The sequence below is a fragment of the Festucalex cinctus genome, chromosome 20 (assembly GCF_051991245.1).
Source record: "Festucalex cinctus isolate MCC-2025b chromosome 20, RoL_Fcin_1.0, whole genome shotgun sequence".
Classification (NCBI taxonomy): Eukaryota; Metazoa; Chordata; class Actinopteri; order Syngnathiformes; family Syngnathidae; genus Festucalex; species Festucalex cinctus.
The window spans coordinates 9654485-9674426 of NC_135430.1; the positions used below are offsets into that span (position 1 = coordinate 9654485).

Below are 19942 nucleotides of genomic sequence, written 5' to 3' on the forward strand. Positions count from 1 at the left end.
GAAATTGTTTTTAAAAATCTCGTTCTTGCACTGTACGCTTATTGGGATTCGCTGTGTTTGACGTGCTTAAATCTGTGATATTTTATTTTTATTTTTTTCAACCCATAGGCCAGGGGTGTCAAACTCATGTTAGCTCAGGGGCCGCATGGAGGTAAATATATTACCAAGTGGGCCACATCGGTAAAATAACGGTATATAACTTAAAAACAATTACCGTCAATTATCCGCAGATTTTCGTTATTTGTGTGCCAGCCCTAAATTACAGAGCTGAACTGTAATCATGTTGTTCCAAGAAATTATACAAATGCAAATGAACGCGGCAACATTGAGTCCTGGATGTGTTAAATCTATATGTTTTATATATTGTTCCCAGAATGCATTGCGTGGGGCAGAAAATGATGTTAAAAGGACGCTAATCCTTGTCATATCTATTTGTGTTACCAATTGAATTTGTGTCGTATGTAACACGTTTGTTGGTCTATGATTAAAAAAACAATAATAATACTTAAACAAACCGTAACTTTAAGTTGTATGTAAAATAATGACATCCAGGACGATTCCCCCGTACAAGTTGTACTGCTCATCTGAGGACTGCTTGTGAAGTTACAAATTTTATATATTTGATTGTGGCCGACTGATTAATTAGTCCAACATTACAATTTTTTTTTATTTTTTTTACTTTACAAAAACATCTCATGGGCCGGATTAAACCCCTTTGCGGGCCTGATCCGGCCCGCGGGCCTTATGTTTGACACCCCTGCCATAGGCACTGGTAAACGCCTGAACAATGTTAATTTCTTTTTGGGATTTTTGGGGGGGGAATTATTATTATTATTATTATTATTATTTACAGTAATCATTGAGACGTTTGACAAATAATTTTCCCAAAGATTTTCACAAGCCTCTCAAAGACTTTTAAAACTTTGACCCTGAAAATTCCGAACAAGGAGTCTTGATTCTTGTACATTCTGTGAGCAAGGAATGGACAGAAACTCTGATGTCGAATCCTGATTGAAAGAGTTTTTCTTTGAATTTGAGACACTACACTACACTGAGAATCTTTGGCAATCCGGCCCTTCATGTGTGATGCTACATTTCACCACAAGATGGACGTGAGTGACTTTATGTACTGTACAACGCAGAACCACACATAGACAAGAACACTTCTGGACATGTTTTTGAATTTTTGCCTTTTTTAGGCTCAGTCTGGTTTGTTTTTATCGGCTTTTTTCACCTGTCATATGTTTGCATGTATAGCATACTGCAGTGGTTCCCTACCTTTGCCACCTCCAAAATCTTTTTTCAGCCAAGTACCACCCCGAAGCAGGCGACAGCAAAAACAAATTACTTTGCCATCTTTTGCAGTCGAACACATTTTATACACGTTTTAAAATTATTATTTTTTTATTTAAAAATTAAGTGTTATTTTAAATAAAATATGCCCTGCGATTGGCTGGCAACCAGTTCAGGGTGTATCCCGCCTACTGCCCGAAGCCATCTGGGATAGGCTCCAGCACCCCCACGACCCTTGTGAGGAGAAAGCGGTTAAGAAAATGGACGGATTAAATAAAATAAAAAGGTCAAATAAATTTAAATAAATACATTAATTAAAAATTCAATTTAATTAATAAATTAAATTAAATAAATTAAACATTTCTTTTTGAAAAAAGTTCTGTACTATGGGCACTAATTATTATTTTCATGTGTACAAAAAATGACTTTACAATTAAGTTAATTATTTAACTATATCTTTTTTTGTATCATTTTTTAGATACAAAATATGTATGTGTACATATACATATAGTTAAATAATTAATTGTAAAGTCAATTTTTGTGCACATAAAAAATAATTAACATAGTAGTTAATTTATTTAATTTATTAATTTAATTTAATTTATTAGATTTAATATAATTTTGTATTAATTTATTTAAATATAATTTATTTTAAAATATTTATTTTAACATAACACTTAATTTTTAAATAAAAAAATTAAATGTTTATTTAATAACATTAGCAACAGTCAACACGGAATATTGCAATGTTGCATTGAAGTGACTTTTTGTGAGAAACTTTATTTTCGGTGTGGCAGGGAGGCAAACTGCTGTGACATATATATATATATATTTTTTTTTGCATGCAACTACTTTTTCAGTCTTTTAAAATCTCATTTGAGAAGCGCTGACGTCATACCTATTTTTAGTCAGGTTGGCATTTCTCCTGTGCTGCTGTCACATGACTGTTTCTCATTTGAAACGTTGACACACCTGTGAAGCCTCATTAGCCCTGATGAAGAGTTTTTGCCTTGGCAATAAACTCGTCTGTCAGTGTGCCTCAGCTTCTCCATGACTTTTTACGAAGTTTTTTTTTTTTTTTTTTTTTGAAGCAGCACTCTCCTCCTCCTTCCCTTTGTTTTTTTTAATGAACTTGTTTAACATTGTGATTTCAAAACATGTCCAGAAGTGTGTGATGATGTTGACATGGTACTTACTTTTGATGCCAGTGCGAGATGTTTGGAAGTGCTCACGTCCGTCTTGGTGCCACATGCATTTAAATGTCCTTGTGTCATTGGAAGCAAGTGACGTCACACATGAGGTCCTTCAGCCAAGTTAGTCCCACGCAAACCTTGCTGGCCACCTAAAATGCTTTCAAATTGTCTTGTTAATCTTTTCTGCACAATAAATTGTTCAACTTGGAACGGGTGTCTTTGTGTTTTATCAGTCAATGTGCTCTCAATGCATTGGAAGCCTTTTGGTGCGTTGTGGCAAACTGTCAAAGCTTGAGGTGAGAGTTTGACAGCAGTAACCACTGTGGACATGAGCATGAGTGTCATCTTATTGGTCTCCGCATGGCTCCAAATTGTCAAATTGATGTTGCTTTGGCTGACGTGAGATAGATTAGAACAGAAAAAGTCTTGCGTCCAATGCGGTGACTGATGTGCAACTCTCACCCCAACACTCAAAATGGATTCCAAAAGCCTCTAACTCCGCCCAAATTTGGCTCCATCAATCCTGTAGCAGCTCAATTTTGCATAACCACGGCCACCCCAAACTAGCCAATCGGTGTGCCATTTTGTTGCGCCAGGCTCACTTTTGCCATTCGAACCAATCACATTGCTTCAAAGTTGTATAACCACACCCACTTAACCAATCACATCTAATTGCATAGCCACACCCACTTATCAACCAATCACAGCATTTTTATCCTCATTGCGCCACCCACTTTCAGAACAGTCAGCGAATCAAGCAGTATTTTGGCCTTGTCATGCCCAATTTGAGGGGGGGGAAGCAAAAAAAAGCCGGGAAAAAAATCGTAAAAAGTTCGAATTTTATTTATTTTAAGTGTTTTGTAATGTATTAATTTTTTTTTTGTGATGTTTGAAGGACAAATTAAGAGTTGAAGTGTTCTTTTGTAATCAAGCTTTATTTTTTGCAGAGAAGACATTAAATCACAAAGCAAACTAGTTACAAGTTGGATGAAATTCTGCTTGTTCCCATGTGTGGTCAAAAAGGTCAGCCAGGAACAAGAGCTTGGACCTAAGGAGAGGGGGAAAAAAAAAAAGAAAAGATGTGAGTCACAAAGTTAAGGCAGCTTGTAGTACAGAAAAAAATATTTTTTGGCTGGAAACCTACCAAGAAAAGTTTTCAATAACTTTGGTTTCCACACTGCTGCATTTTCTGGAAGTTGATCACGTTACTTGCTGCCTATTGGGGGTGGAAAGAGAGTTGATCAAAGCTGCCATGAAGAGCGTCAACATCTCCCATGTACCTTGTGGATGTTTAAAAAAAAAAAAAAAAAAATCTATAATAATATTGTTGCCTTGCAACTCTGCACTTGTCATTGAACTTTGGCTGTGAGCAAGTAAGTACTCAGTCGTCCTCCCCCACACCGGACACAGGAACATTCAAATTGAGACAATTGAAACATGCTATAGCTGAAATTAAATGTGGCTTCTCTTACCAGCTGAGGCATGATTCAATTTGGAGTCCACTTTCACCTTGAAGCAGCTTCATCTGCAAGACAAGGACCATGCAAGTGGACACCATGGCAAGCATAACTCATTTTTACTCCACTTGATTCATTTAGATTACGGTATTAACCTTCTGTTGAAACAGCTCAAGCATGTTGACACTCATGAGGATGGACGAACCTGCAGGGCAGCACTGGACGCCTCCATGACGACTTGCAGCTGGTGGCCTGAAAGATGCGGCAACGTTTGTGTAAGCATTGTACTTTTTAAAAACAGCCAGCCTTTAGAAAACTAGTTTGGCTTAACTGAAAATGTTTGGCAGGAGTGCCTCAAAGGACAGCAAGTCGGCCATTTTGGAGCCTGTCGACAGAAATTAAGAATCAACACAACCTGACAGTTGATTTAGTTTGTTTAATAATGGATACATTTAATTAAAACAAACTGCCATTTTGCAGGCAATCTGACCGTTGTCTTGCTGATGCATACCTGTGGACAGAAATGAGACAACTGGAACACTTGATATAACTGGGTTTGCTTGTGAATCCACAAACGTACAGCAAGTCGCTCATTTTTGGCTCAAGATGTCCACCTGTAGACAATTAGACAAATAACACGTAGGCATGCAAATATGCTTGATTCAGTCAATGTAATTGTTATATTTTGGTCTACTTACCTTGAGGAAAACGGCGCTTGCTTTCGTCGCGATACTGGAAAAGGTTAGAGACAAGAATAAAGGCGTTTTGGTGCAGTTTAACCTCGTAGAAGTATCACCGCTGGCGCAAACGTGTTAGCAAGATGCAAGCACGCCAAAAGTGCTGCTTCACTTTAAAAGTGAGCAAAAGCAGTGAATTTTAAAAAGTTACTAAAAGCGCTAACACTTACTTCGTCAACGTGTTGGATGAGCTTGTGGAACTGGAAATGCTTGCGGAGTAGCAGGTGGACGACGACGACGGGAAGGTGCCTGAGGTGAGAAAGAAAGAGTGTCCTCTTTGTTCCGGCTTAAATAGGTTTCCGGTGATGACGTCACCCAGAAAAAAATAAGGAATAATGAATAAATAAAAAAATTACTTTATTTAACACAGAAACAAATAGACTACTAGTTCCGTTGGATTGGACAAGCTAGAGCGAGACAGGTAAAGTGATTTATAAGAGTCGTATGAAGAAGTCGAACCCGAGTCGTCTGCTTCGGAAACGTAATCGTTAACCACTCGGCCAGCAATTCTCAAAGCTGTTGCAATTTTGGCATATTTTCATCAAATATTGCAGTGACGTAAATCGTAAAGGTCTCAACCGACATATAAATACAAACATACGACATCACTTTTTAACTTCGAGGTAGACCAGTGGTAAATGTCTATACCTGTGCACCTGAGTGCTCGGGCTCGAGTCTTCTTATGCTCAATTGAATTGCAAATTGAGGGCTTCGGGTATCGAACCTACGTCGTTTGCACCGCAGGCAAAGTTTTTATCTCTCGACCACTTTATCCGAGTCGCCACGATTTTTCTTTTGCATTTCAAGTGACAAGTCAACCGACACCTTTAGCCCACATGCTTATCTTTAATATGACACATGGACTTCGACTAGTCCACCACAACCCAGCAGCTGGCACATTGCACACCAATTCGTCTCCAGTCACCTTTTGGCTTTGGTAAGACTGCTCGCGTTTCCTTTCGCCATCAAAGTGAACATTTATCATTTACCAAAATAAAAAAATATAAAGTAGTCATTCTTCCCCCACCTCCATCAGTAAACCTGTCCTACCCTATCCACTTGAAACATTTTATTTCCGATTCACCTTTTAAAAGCCAGCTTCAACGTCAGCACTGATATGTCTTACATACAAATAGTAGACTATAGTATAGGCGAGTATGGAAGAGGCGGGACGTGAGTTTGTACATCAGTTTATTTCCTGTCCGTGTTACGAACGCGCAACCAAGCGACATGTGTCTCGTCTTTGAATTGCTAACATTGAGTCACTTGATGGCTGAAGGAAAGAGACAGTGTTGTTTGTTACTTGTGCTTTATTAGGAGAAACAAAGATGATTTCACGGTATTGTATCAAGAAAGTCCAAGTTAACCCCGCAACAAATGTGGGGACACTTGAAGGTGGGGTCGCTGCTGACTCGTCATCTGGTGGTGGTCTCACAGCAGCCAGGCAGTTTGGAAGAGGACCCAGAGCACCACCACATGTTCTCTGCAAGGGGTGGGATGGGGACACTGCATTAGGTACAAATGTACAATAAAATACATCTTTAAAAAAATATGACGCTCTCTCGCTCCTTTCCTCTGTTGGGTGGGTCCATTTTCCAATCCCTGTCAGCGTTCGATTGGCTGAAGGGCAAAGCGACACAGGTGCAGTCAATAAGTGGTCAATCATCAGTCAATTAGGCCGGAAGTCGATGAGGAAACAAAACCAATGTACACCAACCACTGCCATCAAAAACAAAAACAGCCAAACACACCACAAGCCAAAAAACAAACCAAAAAAAAAAAAAAAACACACACATTACACAGAAATAACACTACAAGCAATGATCTATCAATCCATCTTATCTAAATATCTTTACTAGCTCGCTATCTATCTATCTATCCAGCTCTAGTTTACACGGTAAAGTTTGTACTGTCAGAATGTATTATCAGTGTAGGGAACATGAATTGATCACACAAGTGGTTTTTATTCCCCTCAAACTGGGCGGGTAGCGTTTTTGGCCTGTTGACGTACGTGACCACAAGAGGGCGCCAAAACTACATTAATCGCAGAGGACCTTTTGAAACTCGGTATTTTTTTATTTTTAACATTTGCTAAATATTTGTTCTTACTTCATTTGTCCATTTATACTTTTACAGATTTGTATTTTTGTATTTAATTTTTGCGTTTTGTTGTTTCCATTTTATTTGTATACTTTCTACTGATATTTCAATGTATATTTTTGAAAATTCTCAAAAATAGCCAACAACATACAGAGAACATTTTACTTCAATAGGCCTTTACTGTATTCTCAGTTATTTTATGATTTACAAAGGGCTGGCAAGAAGGATGAGCGCCCTCTGGTGATCCAAATAAAACGTAAATCAAATCTTAAATTTCCACCATTTTTATTCTTTGATTCGAAAAATAAGACCTAAACAATAAAATCATGAATAAGTCAGTGAATTTTACCGCTCATCTCTCCACTGGTGACAAAAAGTACAAACATGCAGATGAACGAAAAGAAGTCGAATATTTCATCAATGAAGCAGGATGAATAACTATACTGCGGCTGTTGTTGACGCGCGCGTTGAGCCTTGGGGGAGGCCGCAAGGCTCTTTCGCCGGCTGCTTTGCTCTCATTTAGCAATTGAGATTGAAATACTTTATTTCATATTCAAAACCTCTGGCATAAAGGAGGAAAAACTCAAATATTTCAATTTGATTTTATTTTGAAATTTTTGGGGAAAAGGGTATAGCTGTTAGGATAAGCTAGCACAGTTTGTTAGCACAGTTTGAATCCATATAATAATGGATATATTGTTATATTTAATTCTATATTATTTATTTATTTTTTTACATTTTTTGCCACTATATTGTCTTTTCTCATGAATACAACATTGCAAGGAAATCACAATTGTACAAATGCTTCCAAATGAACTCACTCATGACTTAAAAACGCAAAAACGTGCGACTCTTCATTTCATTTGGAACTACACCGACTTCTGAGCCACCCCCACCCGTCCTGTACGTCATGACGTCACTGCGTCAGAGAATATGACGTTGCGGAGAGTGGGGAAAAAAAAAAAAAAGCTCACCCGTAACCGCGCGACGAAGAGGGCGAGCGCCCCGGACGCCGGCAGGCAAGGTAAGGACACTTTGACCTTTGCAAATGATGGACGATATTGCACGTCGGTTAGCAGAGCTAACCCGCATGATATTTTTGCTCGACGCTTCTGGAACGACTGAAGACTTTTTACGACCCCCCCTCCACTTGCTTCATCATGCTGCAGCTGTGCGCCTGCGTTGCAGTGCTATGCTGTGCCGTGCCGCGCTGTGCTGTGCTGACTGGGGTGTTTCCTTCTGCAGGATGAAAGCATCCATGCAAGCGTTTGCATTCAAAGCCAATTGGAACAACACAAACTAAAGGCATACAAAAAGACGACTTTCATATCTGCAATTTGGACGAAAGCTATAAATCATACGCCCATCATTGTTTCTTTTTCAACTCAAGTTTTTCAAGTGACCTTAACACAAACATACATTATTTAATATAAAAATGCATTGTGGGAGAAAACTAATGTTATTAAACATTGCTGGATTATTTCGGGAAGAATCCAAAAGCATCGCTTTTCAGCAAAAAATTAGAAATGGAATCATCAAAGTGAGCAAGTAATTTGTTGCAATTTAGAATTTAGAACACCCATGTTGAGACTGACCAGTAGCATCCATTTGTGAAAAAAAAAAAAAGGTGAAATTGACCAAATATGGGCATATTGGAAGTTTCTGCTTGACAGTGAACACAATACTCATTACAATGTTTCATTTACATATTTTACTTGCACTTAAATACCTGTATTTTCAATTGGGGAAAAAAAATATATTCATATATACGTTTTGGATTGATTTACTACATATGCGTGCACACTCTCTTGTGGCCGTTTTACGATCAGGTACTAGAAAGTAGTAGAATGTAACATTATTGGGATATATATGTTTTTCTTTCAAATTATCTCATTTTTTTCTGGGGGGCTGGGGGGATTTTATATACCAAATGTACTAGTTATCTTTATCTATTACTACTTGTACTGGTATGGGTCTGGAAAAATGTGGTATTGAACATCCCTATTAAAAAAAAAAAAAAAATATGTCCCCACTCGCTCCCCCCTCAGACCCCGCCCCACGCACACACTGACCCACATCGTCTGACTGAAAAACACAGCCACATTCTCATAATCCCTTTTTCTCCATCCCTGGCTCAAGCGTTGCCATGGCGACCCTCACATGACAGCTGGTGGGTCAAAAGATTGACATCCACAAAACAAATCTTTTTTTTTTTTTTTTTAATTTAAATTTGATTGTGTGGTTTTGTAGAAGCTCACCTGACCTCAATTTGTGTTTCCGATCAATACGAGTAGCGTTCAATGAGTTTGTCGTCATTGCAGCTCCGTCGACATGACAACCGAGCAGCAGGAGGCGCAGGAGGCGGAGTCTCTCCCAGTAGCAGCCACACCCACGAAGGTAAAGAAACATGGCGCCTTTGTCATACAGCCCGGCAGAAACCTGACGTCTCTTCCCGTCCGATTAGTTAGGGGAGGGCGGGCCGTCCCACTACCGAGGCGTCCCATTGGCTGATGAGCGGAGTGCGAGCGGTCCGGTCGGACCCTCCCCCGTCCGAAGGTCTCTGAGCTTCAGGACCATGCAGACCAAAGTCACCCTGCTGGACGGATCCGTTTTCAGCTGCACGCTGGAGGTGAGAGCGCCCATCAACTGCGTGACAACAAACACCTCAATAGCGTGATGATGTAGCGTACATGTCGGTCCTCGAGGGCTTGAGTCCTGCATGTTTTTGAGGTTGCTCTACTCCAACACACCTGATTCAATGACCAGGATCATTATCAGGCTCCTGCAGAGCTTGCTGATGAGCTTGAATATGAATCAGCTGTGTTGAATGTGGGAAACCTCGAAAACATGCAGGACTCAGACCCTCGAGGACTGGACTTTGACAACACTGATTGTAGCGTGACCACACAGTTCAATAGTGTGACCACCAGGATTAGGGAAAACAGGTCCGGAAAGTAAAAACCCTGCCAGAGATTGGCTTTAACCACAGCTGTTTCTCATCAACTGGCAGGTAAACAAGCTCATCCCCACCTTTTGAGTAGAAGCGCCCGTTTCAGGGTTTTTACTTTATCTGGATCTGGATTCCCCAACCCTGGTAACCAAACAGATTCAGAGAAGCAGGCAGCGGAAGATAAAAAACAACAACAATGAGCAACAGAGGACAGAAAGACCTGTAGTCACTTTTCAGTGCCCCAAGATCTTAGATGTGAAATGAAGACGCTAGGACGGAGAAAAAAACAATAAAAGACTTGAGCCATTTTCCCCAAAGGGGAGCACAGTGTGAGCCTGGAAAAAAACCTCAGTACATACAGACATACGCAACAGATCTCACGGGTAATTCTACTCAACCGGCTCTAGTGTGTGTCAAACTGTGTCAGGGTTTTACTTTCCGGTCCTGGTTTTGACACCTCTGGTAGCAGGTTGGTTTGCAAGTTGGCAAATTGGGCTCTCAGTGTCTGTGGCGCCTTCTTGACGGCGTTCGCCGTGCGTGCAGAAACGCGCTCGTGGTCTTCAGCTTTTGGACAAAGTCTGCGACCACGTCAACCTGTTGGAGCGAGACTACTTTGCTTTGTCCTTCAGAGACGCAGACAACAACAAGGTAGGCAATACCGATTCCGTAGCACACATGTTGCCCCTCTGACCTTTGAACTTTGTCTTCTAGAACTGGTTGGATCCTGGGAAGGAGATGAAGAAACAGCTTAGAGGTCAGCACGTTTCTCGAGTTCCTTGATAGACGCTTCTGAAAATTGACTTTTTGTGTAACCTGGAGAGGTCAGAGGTGACGAGGTCAAGTGTGTGTGTGTGTTCTTGCAGGCGTCCCTTGGACTTTCTCCTTCAATGTCAAGTTTTACCCCCCTGACCCTGCCCAGCTCTCTGAGGACATCACTAGGTAAGGGGATTCAGTTCTATCCAATTATCTGTCAGTCTGTCTCTAGTTGGACTTGTGCCTTTAATAGGCGTGGCATAATGAGTGACATCAGTGGGGTCAGCCGGTTTGATGGTTCGCAACACAAAGCAAAAAAATCCAGCCAGTTATGGCTCCTAAAAAGCTTAGAAGTTGGGGCGCTCGTAAGTCAAGGCGTCCGCGTCACCATGTGGACTTTGTGGGCAGGTACTTCCTGTGTCTGCAGCTCAGACAGGACGTGGCCTCAGGTCGACTTCCATGCTCCTTCGCCACTCACACCGTCCTCGGCTCCTACACCGTCCAATCCGAGCTGGGGGACTACGACGCAGGTAACGCACCATGCTTGACCTTCTCCTGCCCGCGACGACTCCTGGCCCTAATCCTGCCTTTGTCACTTTGTCCTTTATCTTGTCCTTCTCCCTGTCCCTGATCCTGCCCTTCTGCCCTTCACCTTGTCCTTTATCCTGTCCTTATCTTTATCCCTTATCCTGCCTTTCACGTCCCTCATCCTGTCCTTCTCCCTGTCCCTCATCCTGGCCTTCCGTCCTTCACCTTGCCCTTTATCCTGTCCTTATCTATGTCCCTTATCCTGCCCTTCACATCCCTTTTCCTGTCCTTCTGTCTGGCCCTCATCCTGTCCTTCCTTCAGACGAATGCGGCTCCGATTACGTGAGCGAACTTTGCTTGGCTCCAAACCAAAGCAAGCAAATGGAGGAGAAGATCATGGAGCTTCACAAAAGTTACAGGTTGAAATGCAGATTTCATTTCCGGGAATTCGCGTCACCGGTGACGCAAATGCTTCAAAAAGCGCCAACATTTGTGATCGTCTTTAGAGGAATGACGCCAGCCGAAGCCGAGATGCTTTTCCTTGAAAACGTCAAGAAACTTTCCATGTACGGAGTTGACCTTCATCACGCGAGGGTAAACACACACATACACGCACGCAATATTTTCATGGCGAGAAATTTAAATTCATTTTGATTTCATTTTCAACATTCCGCGTAATTCTGAGCTTGATGTTGACATGCAGGTGTTCCTAATAAAATGGCTCAATAGATGGGAGAAATCTGACATTAACAAATTCTGTTCAACAACCAATCATCAATACATGACCCACTTCTTGCCTGTAGTCGATCATGTGTGTGCGCGCGCGCCTGTCTACTGATTTTTCCATTACGTCTGATTCAGCTCATGCATAAAGTCAGCAAAATGAATTGACTAATGACCTAAGAATTTGTTTCATTTTACACACAAAATGTATTTCTGGCTGAGTCTTCGTACGCACCCCTTTTCCAACAACAAGGGTTGTATAAAGTGAAGAGATTTACAATGTTCCCAATTTGAGCGGAGTCTCAAGTGGTCCTTTTTCCACAAAATGTCTTTTGGTGTACGTGTGTGTGCGTATAGAGGGTCGTTCATTGCCAAATCAGCCAGTGGGTTTAACCGAGCACATTATATTTGAATGAAACTTGGTGTACTTGTTGATAGTGATTGCATAACCCTAAATCTAAAATGTCAGCTCAATCGGAGCAGGGATTTGGGAGCTACGGCCCGCTGTATTTGGACACTTTACGTCATAAAGAGGCGTGGCCACCTTCCTATGAACCCATATCTCAGGAACTACTGAGTCAGTCTTCACAAAAAAAGTAAATTATTGATAAGGTAGGAATTCCCTTTCCGGCAATATCTATTTTATGAATATCCATGCAAGTAGTTCTTGAGATATTAGTTCAAAGGAAGTTGACCACACCCCTTTTTGCCACAGCTCCCAAACCCTTGCTCCGACTGCCCTAAAATTTGAAATTTCATGTCGTGTCATCACAATCGAGTACACCAAGTTTCATTCAAATCAAAATTTGCTTACTTAAAAATTTCGGACTTTTGGGGGAGGGTGATTTGGCATGGAATCACCCCACACGTTCTGTTCACAGCAGTGATGCAGGACTTGCCACTAAGACGTTTTCTTTGTGCTCATGGAGACGAGCTGATATTTGTGATGTGCCTCTTGGTGAATCGGCTTTTTATTTGTCTTGTCTGTTTTGTTTTGCTTTGAACGGACTAGATGGTAGGAAGCCGCTTTGCTTGCTTGTCTTCAGGTCACTCCGAGGTAAGACGGCGTGCTGTTTGTCCACGTTTGTCTGCTTGGATTTGCGTCATTTGATGTTGGGGAGCCAGGCGCACATTAGACGCCACGAGCCCCACTTGACAAGCGCATTGTGCATATGTGTGTAGGACTCGGAAGGCGTGGCCATCATGCTGGGCGTGTGCAGTAGCGGCCTGCTGGTCTACAGAGACCGACTGAGGATCAACAGGTTTTCGTGGCCAAAGATCCTGAAGATCTCCTACAAAAGGAACAATTTCTACATCAAGAACCGCCCCGAAGAGGTGAAGTCGTACCGAAGGGAGATCAACTGATGGATGACGATAACCTGAGAGATGAACTGCTCGTTTGTGTCCAGTTTGAACAGTTTGAATCGACGATTGCCTTCAAGTTGCTCAACCACAGAGCAGCCAAGAGATTGTGGAAAGTCTGCGTGGAGCATCACTCCTTCTTCAGGTAAGCAAAGCGTCACGTCGAAGGTTCAGCCTCACGCCATCCTCACCTCCAAACTTCTCTGCTTCTCAGACTCGTCTCTCCAGAAGAACCTCCCAAACGATTTCTCACTCTTGGCTCCAAGTTCCGCTACAGCGGTCGCACTCAAATCCAGTCCCGCAGGGCCAGTGCTCAGATTTCCAGACCTGCGCCCCAATTCCCACGATGCATCAGCAAGAGGAACTTGCTGAGTCGCAGCCTGGACGGAGGTATGGCGCCTATGGTCCACACTTCCGCTTTTCTGATCAACATATAAATAGACAGGTGTGAAATCCAGGTCCAGAAGTAAAACCCCCTGTCATTGCTGATTGAGTGGAAGCACCTTTTTACTTCCTGGACCTGGATTTGAGACCTCCTGTAAAAAGATCCAATCCAATAAGGGTCCTTTGGAGATCTAGTTCGCAACTTCATGTTTGCTGATCAGGTTTTGGGAATCCATCTTTTTTTAAATCCATGTCAGTGACCAGAGTTTTCATTGATCCTCAGCTCCAAGTGACACGCCCACATCCTCTCTCAATGGCTCTCCAGCTATTACTGGAAGCACACAAACAGGTAGAAAGAAATCTGTCAATCAAGCACCAGAACTGGGCTATGATTGGTCACAATGCCAACATGTTTCCTTATTAAGCTTCTGACTGGCTGCAGGAAACCAGCTGTGTCAGCTTTGCAGGTGGCCATGCCTCCTTTTGTTTTTCCACATTGCCTGCTCAAGTTTCTTGTATTTTCTATCTGGCTGATCGATGTTCTGTTTGCTGTACGGCACGGACACGAAAGCAGTTGCTCCAATTTTTTTTTTCCTTTCGGGGGTCGTATCCGAGCAGTAACTGAGGCTGGTCATGTAAATGAACGCCCGGTGATCTAATTCTCTTCTGTGTGGAATGCTGCCACAATATCCCGCCTTGTCTGGCATGTGGAAATAGCACAGGTGGATAGAAGTTGATGTTGTGCTACAGCTCACTGATGGGGCTCGTTTGTGGCGTAAGGGAAAGGCCAGTCCCTGAATTGCAGGATGTCCACATCCAAAATGTTCTTTGTGCTTTGGAGGCGGAGTTAAAGAATATGCTAGTGCACACCCTGAGGACTGAAGCAGATTGGCTGCTGCCTTGGCTGCTTTGCATGTGTCCTGAGCTCTGACTGGCTGGTTGTTAGAGGACCATGAAGACTAACCGCGTGTGTGTGTGTGTTTATGTAGACATGGGAACGGGTCTGTATATGGTGTCTAAAGCCATCACCGTCAGTGACCTCATCACCACGGTGACGCCTGAGAAGAGGAGGGAGGAGCAGACCGATGAAGGACCCAATCAGGACGGAGCATTTAGACCAAGTAAGTGGAAAAGTTGAAACAAAGCAACATCTTTTCTCGTCATCTTATCTTTTCTTCAATGCTAGTTGTGGAGGCGCAGGACAGTGTGAAGGTTGAGCAAGAGGCGGAGCAAGAGGCAGAAGAAGAGGCGGAGAAAGAGGGGGAGCAAAACGCAGAACAGGATGCGGAGAAAGAGGTGGAGCAAGAGGCGGAGAAAAAGGGGGAGAAAAATGCAGAACAGGAGGCGGAGCAAGAGGCGGAACAGAGCAAACTAACGGAGGCATCGGAAAGTCCACTGACTCCCGAGCAAGTCGACAACAAGCTTCAAAATGTTTGTATTTTATGTCAAACGATGAGTCCACTAAAACATGAATATCATTTCAAACTCATCATCCATCCATCCATCCATCCATCCATGTTCTGCTGAGGATTAGGATGAACTGGAAACTATCACAGCTTACTGGAATTAGCTGCAGCTCACCAGAGACTCAAATTAGGACCAGAAATTGGAAATCCAGGTCCAGGAAATAAAAACTCTGCCACAGATTGGCTTTAGCTACAGGTGCTTCCACTCAACCGGTGAAAGGGTAAAGGAGTTGTGGCAGGGTTTTTACTTTCTGAACCTGTATTTCCCATTTCTGAATAGGACAAGCGCTATGAAAACAGATGGATGTCAAAGGCACACATTGAATAGAAGTTGTCACCATAGTAACGGCTCATGTTTATTCATTTGTGTCTTCAGACAGAGCTGACAGAGACCGTAGATGGAGACCTGACAGGAACTGAGGTAATGATGATGATGACAACGAATAGTGTGTGGAAGAAACCCTAACCTGTCTTTCTGTGTATCAGTCTGAGCAGGAAGAAGATTTGTTAAAGAGCGATCAGGTAAAATGGTGGCTGATATTTTGTCGTAGTTTGCTGAGCTGTCTGTTGAGCGGACCTCCTGATTCTGCCGCCAGGAAATTATCTCAAGCCCGGTGAAGGTTGAGAAGGTGGTGAGCGCCATCAGTGACCTGCGGCGCTCTTTCTTAGAGGGAGGGGGACCGACAGGGGGGCCGACTGAGTGGGAAAAGCGTCTGGCGGGGTCGCCCATTCGCCGACTTGACGACTTGCCGATGATCGAACCTTTGGAAACGGATGAGGTGAGGCTCATGATCAGGAGCTCTATGCTGTGACTTGATAATGAATCTGTGTGTGCACCGCACACAGCAGGGGGTAAAGCAGGAACCTCCACATCCAATTAAAGAGAGGAGCATCACTCTGGGGCGGAGTTACGATATCACCTCCGGCAGCATTGTCACCATAACCAACAATGTTACTACGGAAACTTTAAATACGAGGAAAGTAACGTTGGTACGAGGCAGGCTGTCCACAGGTGATGATGTCATCACAGGGGGACGGTCCAGCCTCATTAGTCAGGCGGAGACGCCTCTTGTGACAATCGGAGGAGCCACAACTCCCAACATTTGCGGAGTTGAAGACCCGCCTCTAAAGCAGCCCCAGGATGAGGTGTGTGTAAGTCCCGCCCCAATGCTAGCTAGCCGTCCGTGGCAGCGCTATGCTATGCTATGCTGTGCTATGCATTTCTGGACCTGGTTTTGACAAACAGTCTCATCCAAGCTATGGCTAAGCTAGCTGGGGAGTTCGTCTCTCGGAGGCAGCACGCTTTCACCCGTCGCATGTGCACTACCCGCAGACATACGCCACACATACTGAGATGTGAGCGTTGTCATTCAAATCTTCCTTTGCCGTTTGCAGCTTTACGCGACAATATGCTATGAGTTGTTCCGATTCTAATAGAAAATTCAGATCTGATGTTTGTTAAAGGCCAATTCGCATCTTAATTGGCGTCACCACCGATTCATTCGCAGGGTACCAGGGAGCCATTTTAGGGCTCCACAGAAAGACTGGCAAAGTATGCAGCTATGTGCCAATAGCTGCCTTTTTCAGACACTTAGTTTTAATGACTGTTCCGTATGCTCCACGGAAAAGTTTGCGAAGGCGGGGATTGACTACAAACATTTGATCTCCCGCTGCTTATCTGATTAACGAACACTCTTGTTCATTTCTTGTGTTCTGCATTCACTTTCAGCCTTTGCAACAGCACGGTTATGTTTGACCCCTGCATAAAAATAACCTGCCATTATTAAATACAGGCAACTCACTAGTCGTCCATTTGATTCATCTGCTATTTAATTCCATCCAAAGCAAATGATGCTTAATGTTACTCTGTGTGTGCGCACAGCCGAGGCCTCTGTTGGACGAAATGTCACCTGAGCTGAACGCTTTGCTGAAGTCAGCCAGACAACAAAAAAGCTTCAGAGAAGAAACTCTACTGAAGGTTGGCATTTGCTCCCACTTGAATCCTTTTCTGTCTCTTTTCTCATGCCCGTCTGCCTCCTCACTTGTTTCAGACTTCAGAGAGGGTCCAGACCATCACGGTGGTGCCAGGGGAGGAGGAGGAGTCAATGTGCCAGGTAGCACCAGAAGGGTTTTTGGGACCGCCTCCATGTAATCCTCCGCCGCCTCCACCAGGGGCTTCAGTCATTCATGCAGATGATGCCGCCGAGGCCATCGTCATGGATGCTATTAGAGATGCTCAGCGGCTTAACCGTCAGGATACGTTTGATGATGACGACGAGCTGAGTAGCCAGGCTAGTGACGATGATGTTAGCGAGACTAGCCAAGATGCTATCAGCGTGTTAGCGCAGGCAGTTGTGGAAGAAGCCATGGAGACTGGAGTCATACAAAGTCAAAGCCCTCTAGCTGGCATTGCTACTACAGATAGCATTATTGCTAGCGATCCTTGTAATCGTGACCAGCACGTGTGGGCGACAACAGAGGCTAACATTAGCCCCAGTATCAGGCCCCGTTCAGTTCTGGCCACGAGTTCAGCGTTCCGCTATCGTGACGAGGAGGACTCTGAAATTTCTGAGGAAGAGGAGAGGGAAGAGGAGGAAGGTGGTTGGGGGCTGAACACCTGCCAAGACTCCCACAGTTCAACCAATGAAGCGCCGCTTTGCAACTTTGATGACCAGGACAAGTATGGAGAACCTCTGCAAGAGGTAACAAGATCGTCGTCCCAGAAATCAATCCCAGATAAAGAAATCCCCGTAGAAACCATTCCCTCAAAATTCTAATGAAACAGTCCCTGTGAAACCTGACCTTGTGAAACCACTACCCATGAACAAGCTCAATTGTAAAGCTTCTGTGACACCGCTCCCTGTAAACCATTTCCCTGTAACCGTCCCCATGAAACTAGTTCCATTTGACCAGTCCTTGTAAACGTCAAGTGGTTGCGTGTAATTCTCCCAATGGATGGAGAGGCTGACTGCTTTGAAGAGAAAACGTTTGCTAGAAAGTGAAACAGTTTTTCGTGGTTCATGTGTCTTTGTCAGGTGGTTCCCATGGCGAGGAAGACTTGGATGTTCGAAGCTCCAGGGGTGAGGACACTTTGTATCACATGTCCAGTTTTGGAAAGTGAAAACAATCAGGCAGACAAACCCACGAAAAAATGAAAACTATTTCAGATACAGTAATCGAGAGTTGTGGTAGATAAGGAACGAATGTTCTTAGTCCCCCCACGAAATGGCAAACTAATTGGAATTGAGGATGAAGCTATTGGGGAAGGCTGGAAGGTGATCTGAAGGTATGCTAACAGAGGAAGAGCGACCGACAAGCTTAACAAGGGATCAATTTGTTGGTGTTTCAGAGGCGAGCAGACGCAGATCGCGGTGTCTTACTGCCGCTGACTTCGCAGAGCTTCATGGCCGAGATGTCCAGCACCTCTTACGTTACCAAGGTCAGGAAGAACCCTGAGAGCGACTCCAGAAGAAGACTATTCAACTCAATCCATGTGCTCTCTCTATCATCAGACGGTGAATCGAGGGATTTCGGAAAGCAGGATCGAGAAGAGAATCGTGATTTCTGGAGACACGGGGATGGACCACGATCAGGTAAAAGACCGGACACTAAATAGCATGAGCATCCACTTATGTCATGGCTCTTTGTGTCTTTCAGGAAGCTTAAAGACCTGAATGACTCCATGTAACCAAATCCAACATTGACTCTGCAGCTTGACCTCGAGTTCCCGTAGCAAGCAGACAAGCCGACTGTAATATTTGCTCAACTTTTAGTTTGACACACTGATTGCAACTTCCTGTCTGGAATAAAGTTTAAACAGCATGACTGCCAGCAAAGCAAAGCAGCTAATACTTGATTGTGTTCTTTTTATCATTGACACGATGGGTGCCACACAACTTAAGGGCTGTAATGTTAACTAACATCGCAGACTGTTGATGTTGTGTCGCCAACTCGATGAAAGATAATATTCGCACACACCAGCCCATCAACTTTTAACAAGTGCTTCAGTCTACATTAGCGATGTTAGCATGCTAATCTAGCTATTTGCAAAAAAAAAAAAAAGCATCTCTTTCCAATCCAAATATTTGTTGACTTTACACAGATCACCTTCGTGTCACCTTTGCCCACTTGGCATGTCAATAAGCTCACAAAACAGGAAGAATTCATTTTGTTGTACTCTGCCTCATTAGTGTGACTCACCTATGTATGTTGTTATGAATATATTATTTATTGTTCCTCAAACCACCTGCTGTATAATATGGCATCACGTCCACAACTTGACTGGCATAATAAAATAATGTCATCATTCATGTTGTTTTGTCTAACAACTTCTCTCTAAGCCCATATGTCATAAAATGGCCATTTGTGAATGTAGCTAATTTTGAGTTTTGACAGGGTTCGTAAAACATACAAACATGTTCTGTCACAAGGAAGTCCTTGCTAATCCATTGTCTTGCTAACAGTGGCATGCGTTTGCAAATTACAAATTTAATCGCTAGTCAATCTGATGACCAGTGATTGTGTTCTTGCTAATGCTAAATGCTATCTTGTTTGACAGTTCAACAAGTCAATGTAGTAAATGTACTCACCATTATCCAACATCTTCTGCTCCTTCCCGGCTGCTATTGGAACTGTGGCGTTGACCTCTCGCCGGTCCCATAATTGTAACACTGGAAACATGCCACCAGAGAAGCTCAGCTTGTGTTTTGTCAAGCAAGTAACCACAGCGTTCGGCTAGAAGAACTACATTTCCCATCATTCTGAGACAAGGATGTAGGAAGTAGTTCTAGTATGACATAAACACACCTGTTAGCAATTAGATGCAAATGAGAATGAGTACACAAATGTGAAAGTAAATAGAAAGGAATTTTAGAGTTAACGTCCTACAATTGGCTTTCGACTGGACAAAAAGCAAACCAAAAAACGTAAAGAGTGGTAGAAATGTGTCAAAAACAATGGGGCTACCGAAATCTGCCGGGACTCCCTTCCTAATGCT

The 19942-nt window shown here is 43.1% G+C and overlaps 2 protein-coding genes across 16 annotated transcripts; one reads left to right on the plus strand and one right to left on the minus strand.

Annotated features, from left to right (window-relative positions):
* Positions 1–3402: 3402 nt before the first annotated feature.
* On the minus strand, positions 3403–19688 carry LOC144009009 (uncharacterized). Of its 9 annotated transcripts, XM_077508454.1 has the most exons (10): positions 19536–19684; positions 9039–9403; positions 5606–6163; positions 4851–4929; positions 4642–4675; positions 4434–4454; positions 4275–4328; positions 4149–4195; positions 3959–4011; positions 3629–3766 (listed from the first exon to the last, which is right to left on the minus strand). In XM_077508454.1, exons 3-10 carry the CDS (start codon positions 5656–5658, stop codon positions 3703–3705), a joined length of 405 nt encoding a protein of 134 aa, XP_077364580.1. In that variant the 5' UTR covers positions 5659–6163; positions 9039–9403; positions 19536–19684; the 3' UTR covers positions 3629–3702. The 9 variants fall into 9 exon arrangements, with proteins under 9 accessions (XP_077364584.1, XP_077364587.1, XP_077364582.1 ...); XM_077508458.1 differs by lacking the exons at positions 5606–6163; positions 9039–9403 and adding an exon at positions 3403–3534 and having other exon boundaries at positions 3631–3702; positions 4433–4454; positions 19536–19688; XM_077508461.1 differs by lacking the exons at positions 9039–9403; positions 19536–19684 and adding an exon at positions 3403–3534 and having other exon boundaries at positions 3631–3702; positions 4099–4195; positions 4434–4557; positions 5606–5788.
* LOC144009007 (band 4.1-like protein 3) lies at positions 7679–19254 on the plus strand. 7 transcript variants are annotated; one of them, XM_077508446.1, is made up of 26 exons: positions 7679–7804; positions 9102–9177; positions 9245–9409; positions 10274–10378; positions 10442–10484; positions 10594–10669; positions 10892–11013; positions 11334–11430; positions 11518–11605; positions 12747–12791; positions 12917–13069; positions 13144–13241; positions 13311–13486; positions 13764–13829; positions 14470–14601; positions 14667–14911; positions 15323–15367; positions 15433–15468; positions 15543–15725; positions 15793–16092; positions 16829–16924; positions 16998–17648; positions 17982–18026; positions 18296–18385; positions 18459–18539; positions 18604–19254. In XM_077508446.1, the coding sequence occupies exons 2-26, from the start codon at positions 9112–9114 to the stop codon at positions 18610–18612; spliced, it is 3213 nt and encodes a 1070-aa protein (XP_077364572.1). In that variant the 5' UTR covers positions 7679–7804; positions 9102–9111; the 3' UTR covers positions 18613–19254. The 7 variants fall into 7 exon arrangements, with proteins under 7 accessions (XP_077364572.1, XP_077364573.1, XP_077364578.1 ...); XM_077508447.1 differs by having other exon boundaries at positions 15796–16092; XM_077508452.1 differs by lacking the exon at positions 17982–18026 and having other exon boundaries at positions 16998–17060.
* Positions 19689–19942: the final 254 nt, after the last annotated feature.

Excerpts from the sequence above, each read along its gene's own strand:
- LOC144009009 (XM_077508453.1), bottom strand. The coding sequence starts at position 5,658 with ATGTTCACTTTGATGGCGAAAGGAAACGCGAGCAGTCTTACCAAAGCC. Across the intron at positions 4,676-4,850 it reads TCATCCAACACGTTGACGAA|TATCGCGACGAAAGCAAGCG; the intron begins GTAAGTGTTAGC and ends AACCTTTTCCAG. Across the intron at positions 4,196-4,274 it reads ACTCCTGCCAAACATTTTCA|GCCACCAGCTGCAAGTCGTC; the intron begins GTTAAGCCAAAC and ends CGCATCTTTCAG.
- LOC144009007 (XM_077508446.1), top strand. The coding sequence starts at position 9,112 with ATGACAACCGAGCAGCAGGAGGCGCAGGAGGCGGAGTCTCTCCCAGTA. Across the intron at positions 11,431-11,517 it reads GAGCTTCACAAAAGTTACAG|AGGAATGACGCCAGCCGAAG; the intron begins GTTGAAATGCAG and ends GATCGTCTTTAG. Across the intron at positions 16,925-16,997 it reads GAGAAGAAACTCTACTGAAG|ACTTCAGAGAGGGTCCAGAC; the intron begins GTTGGCATTTGC and ends CACTTGTTTCAG.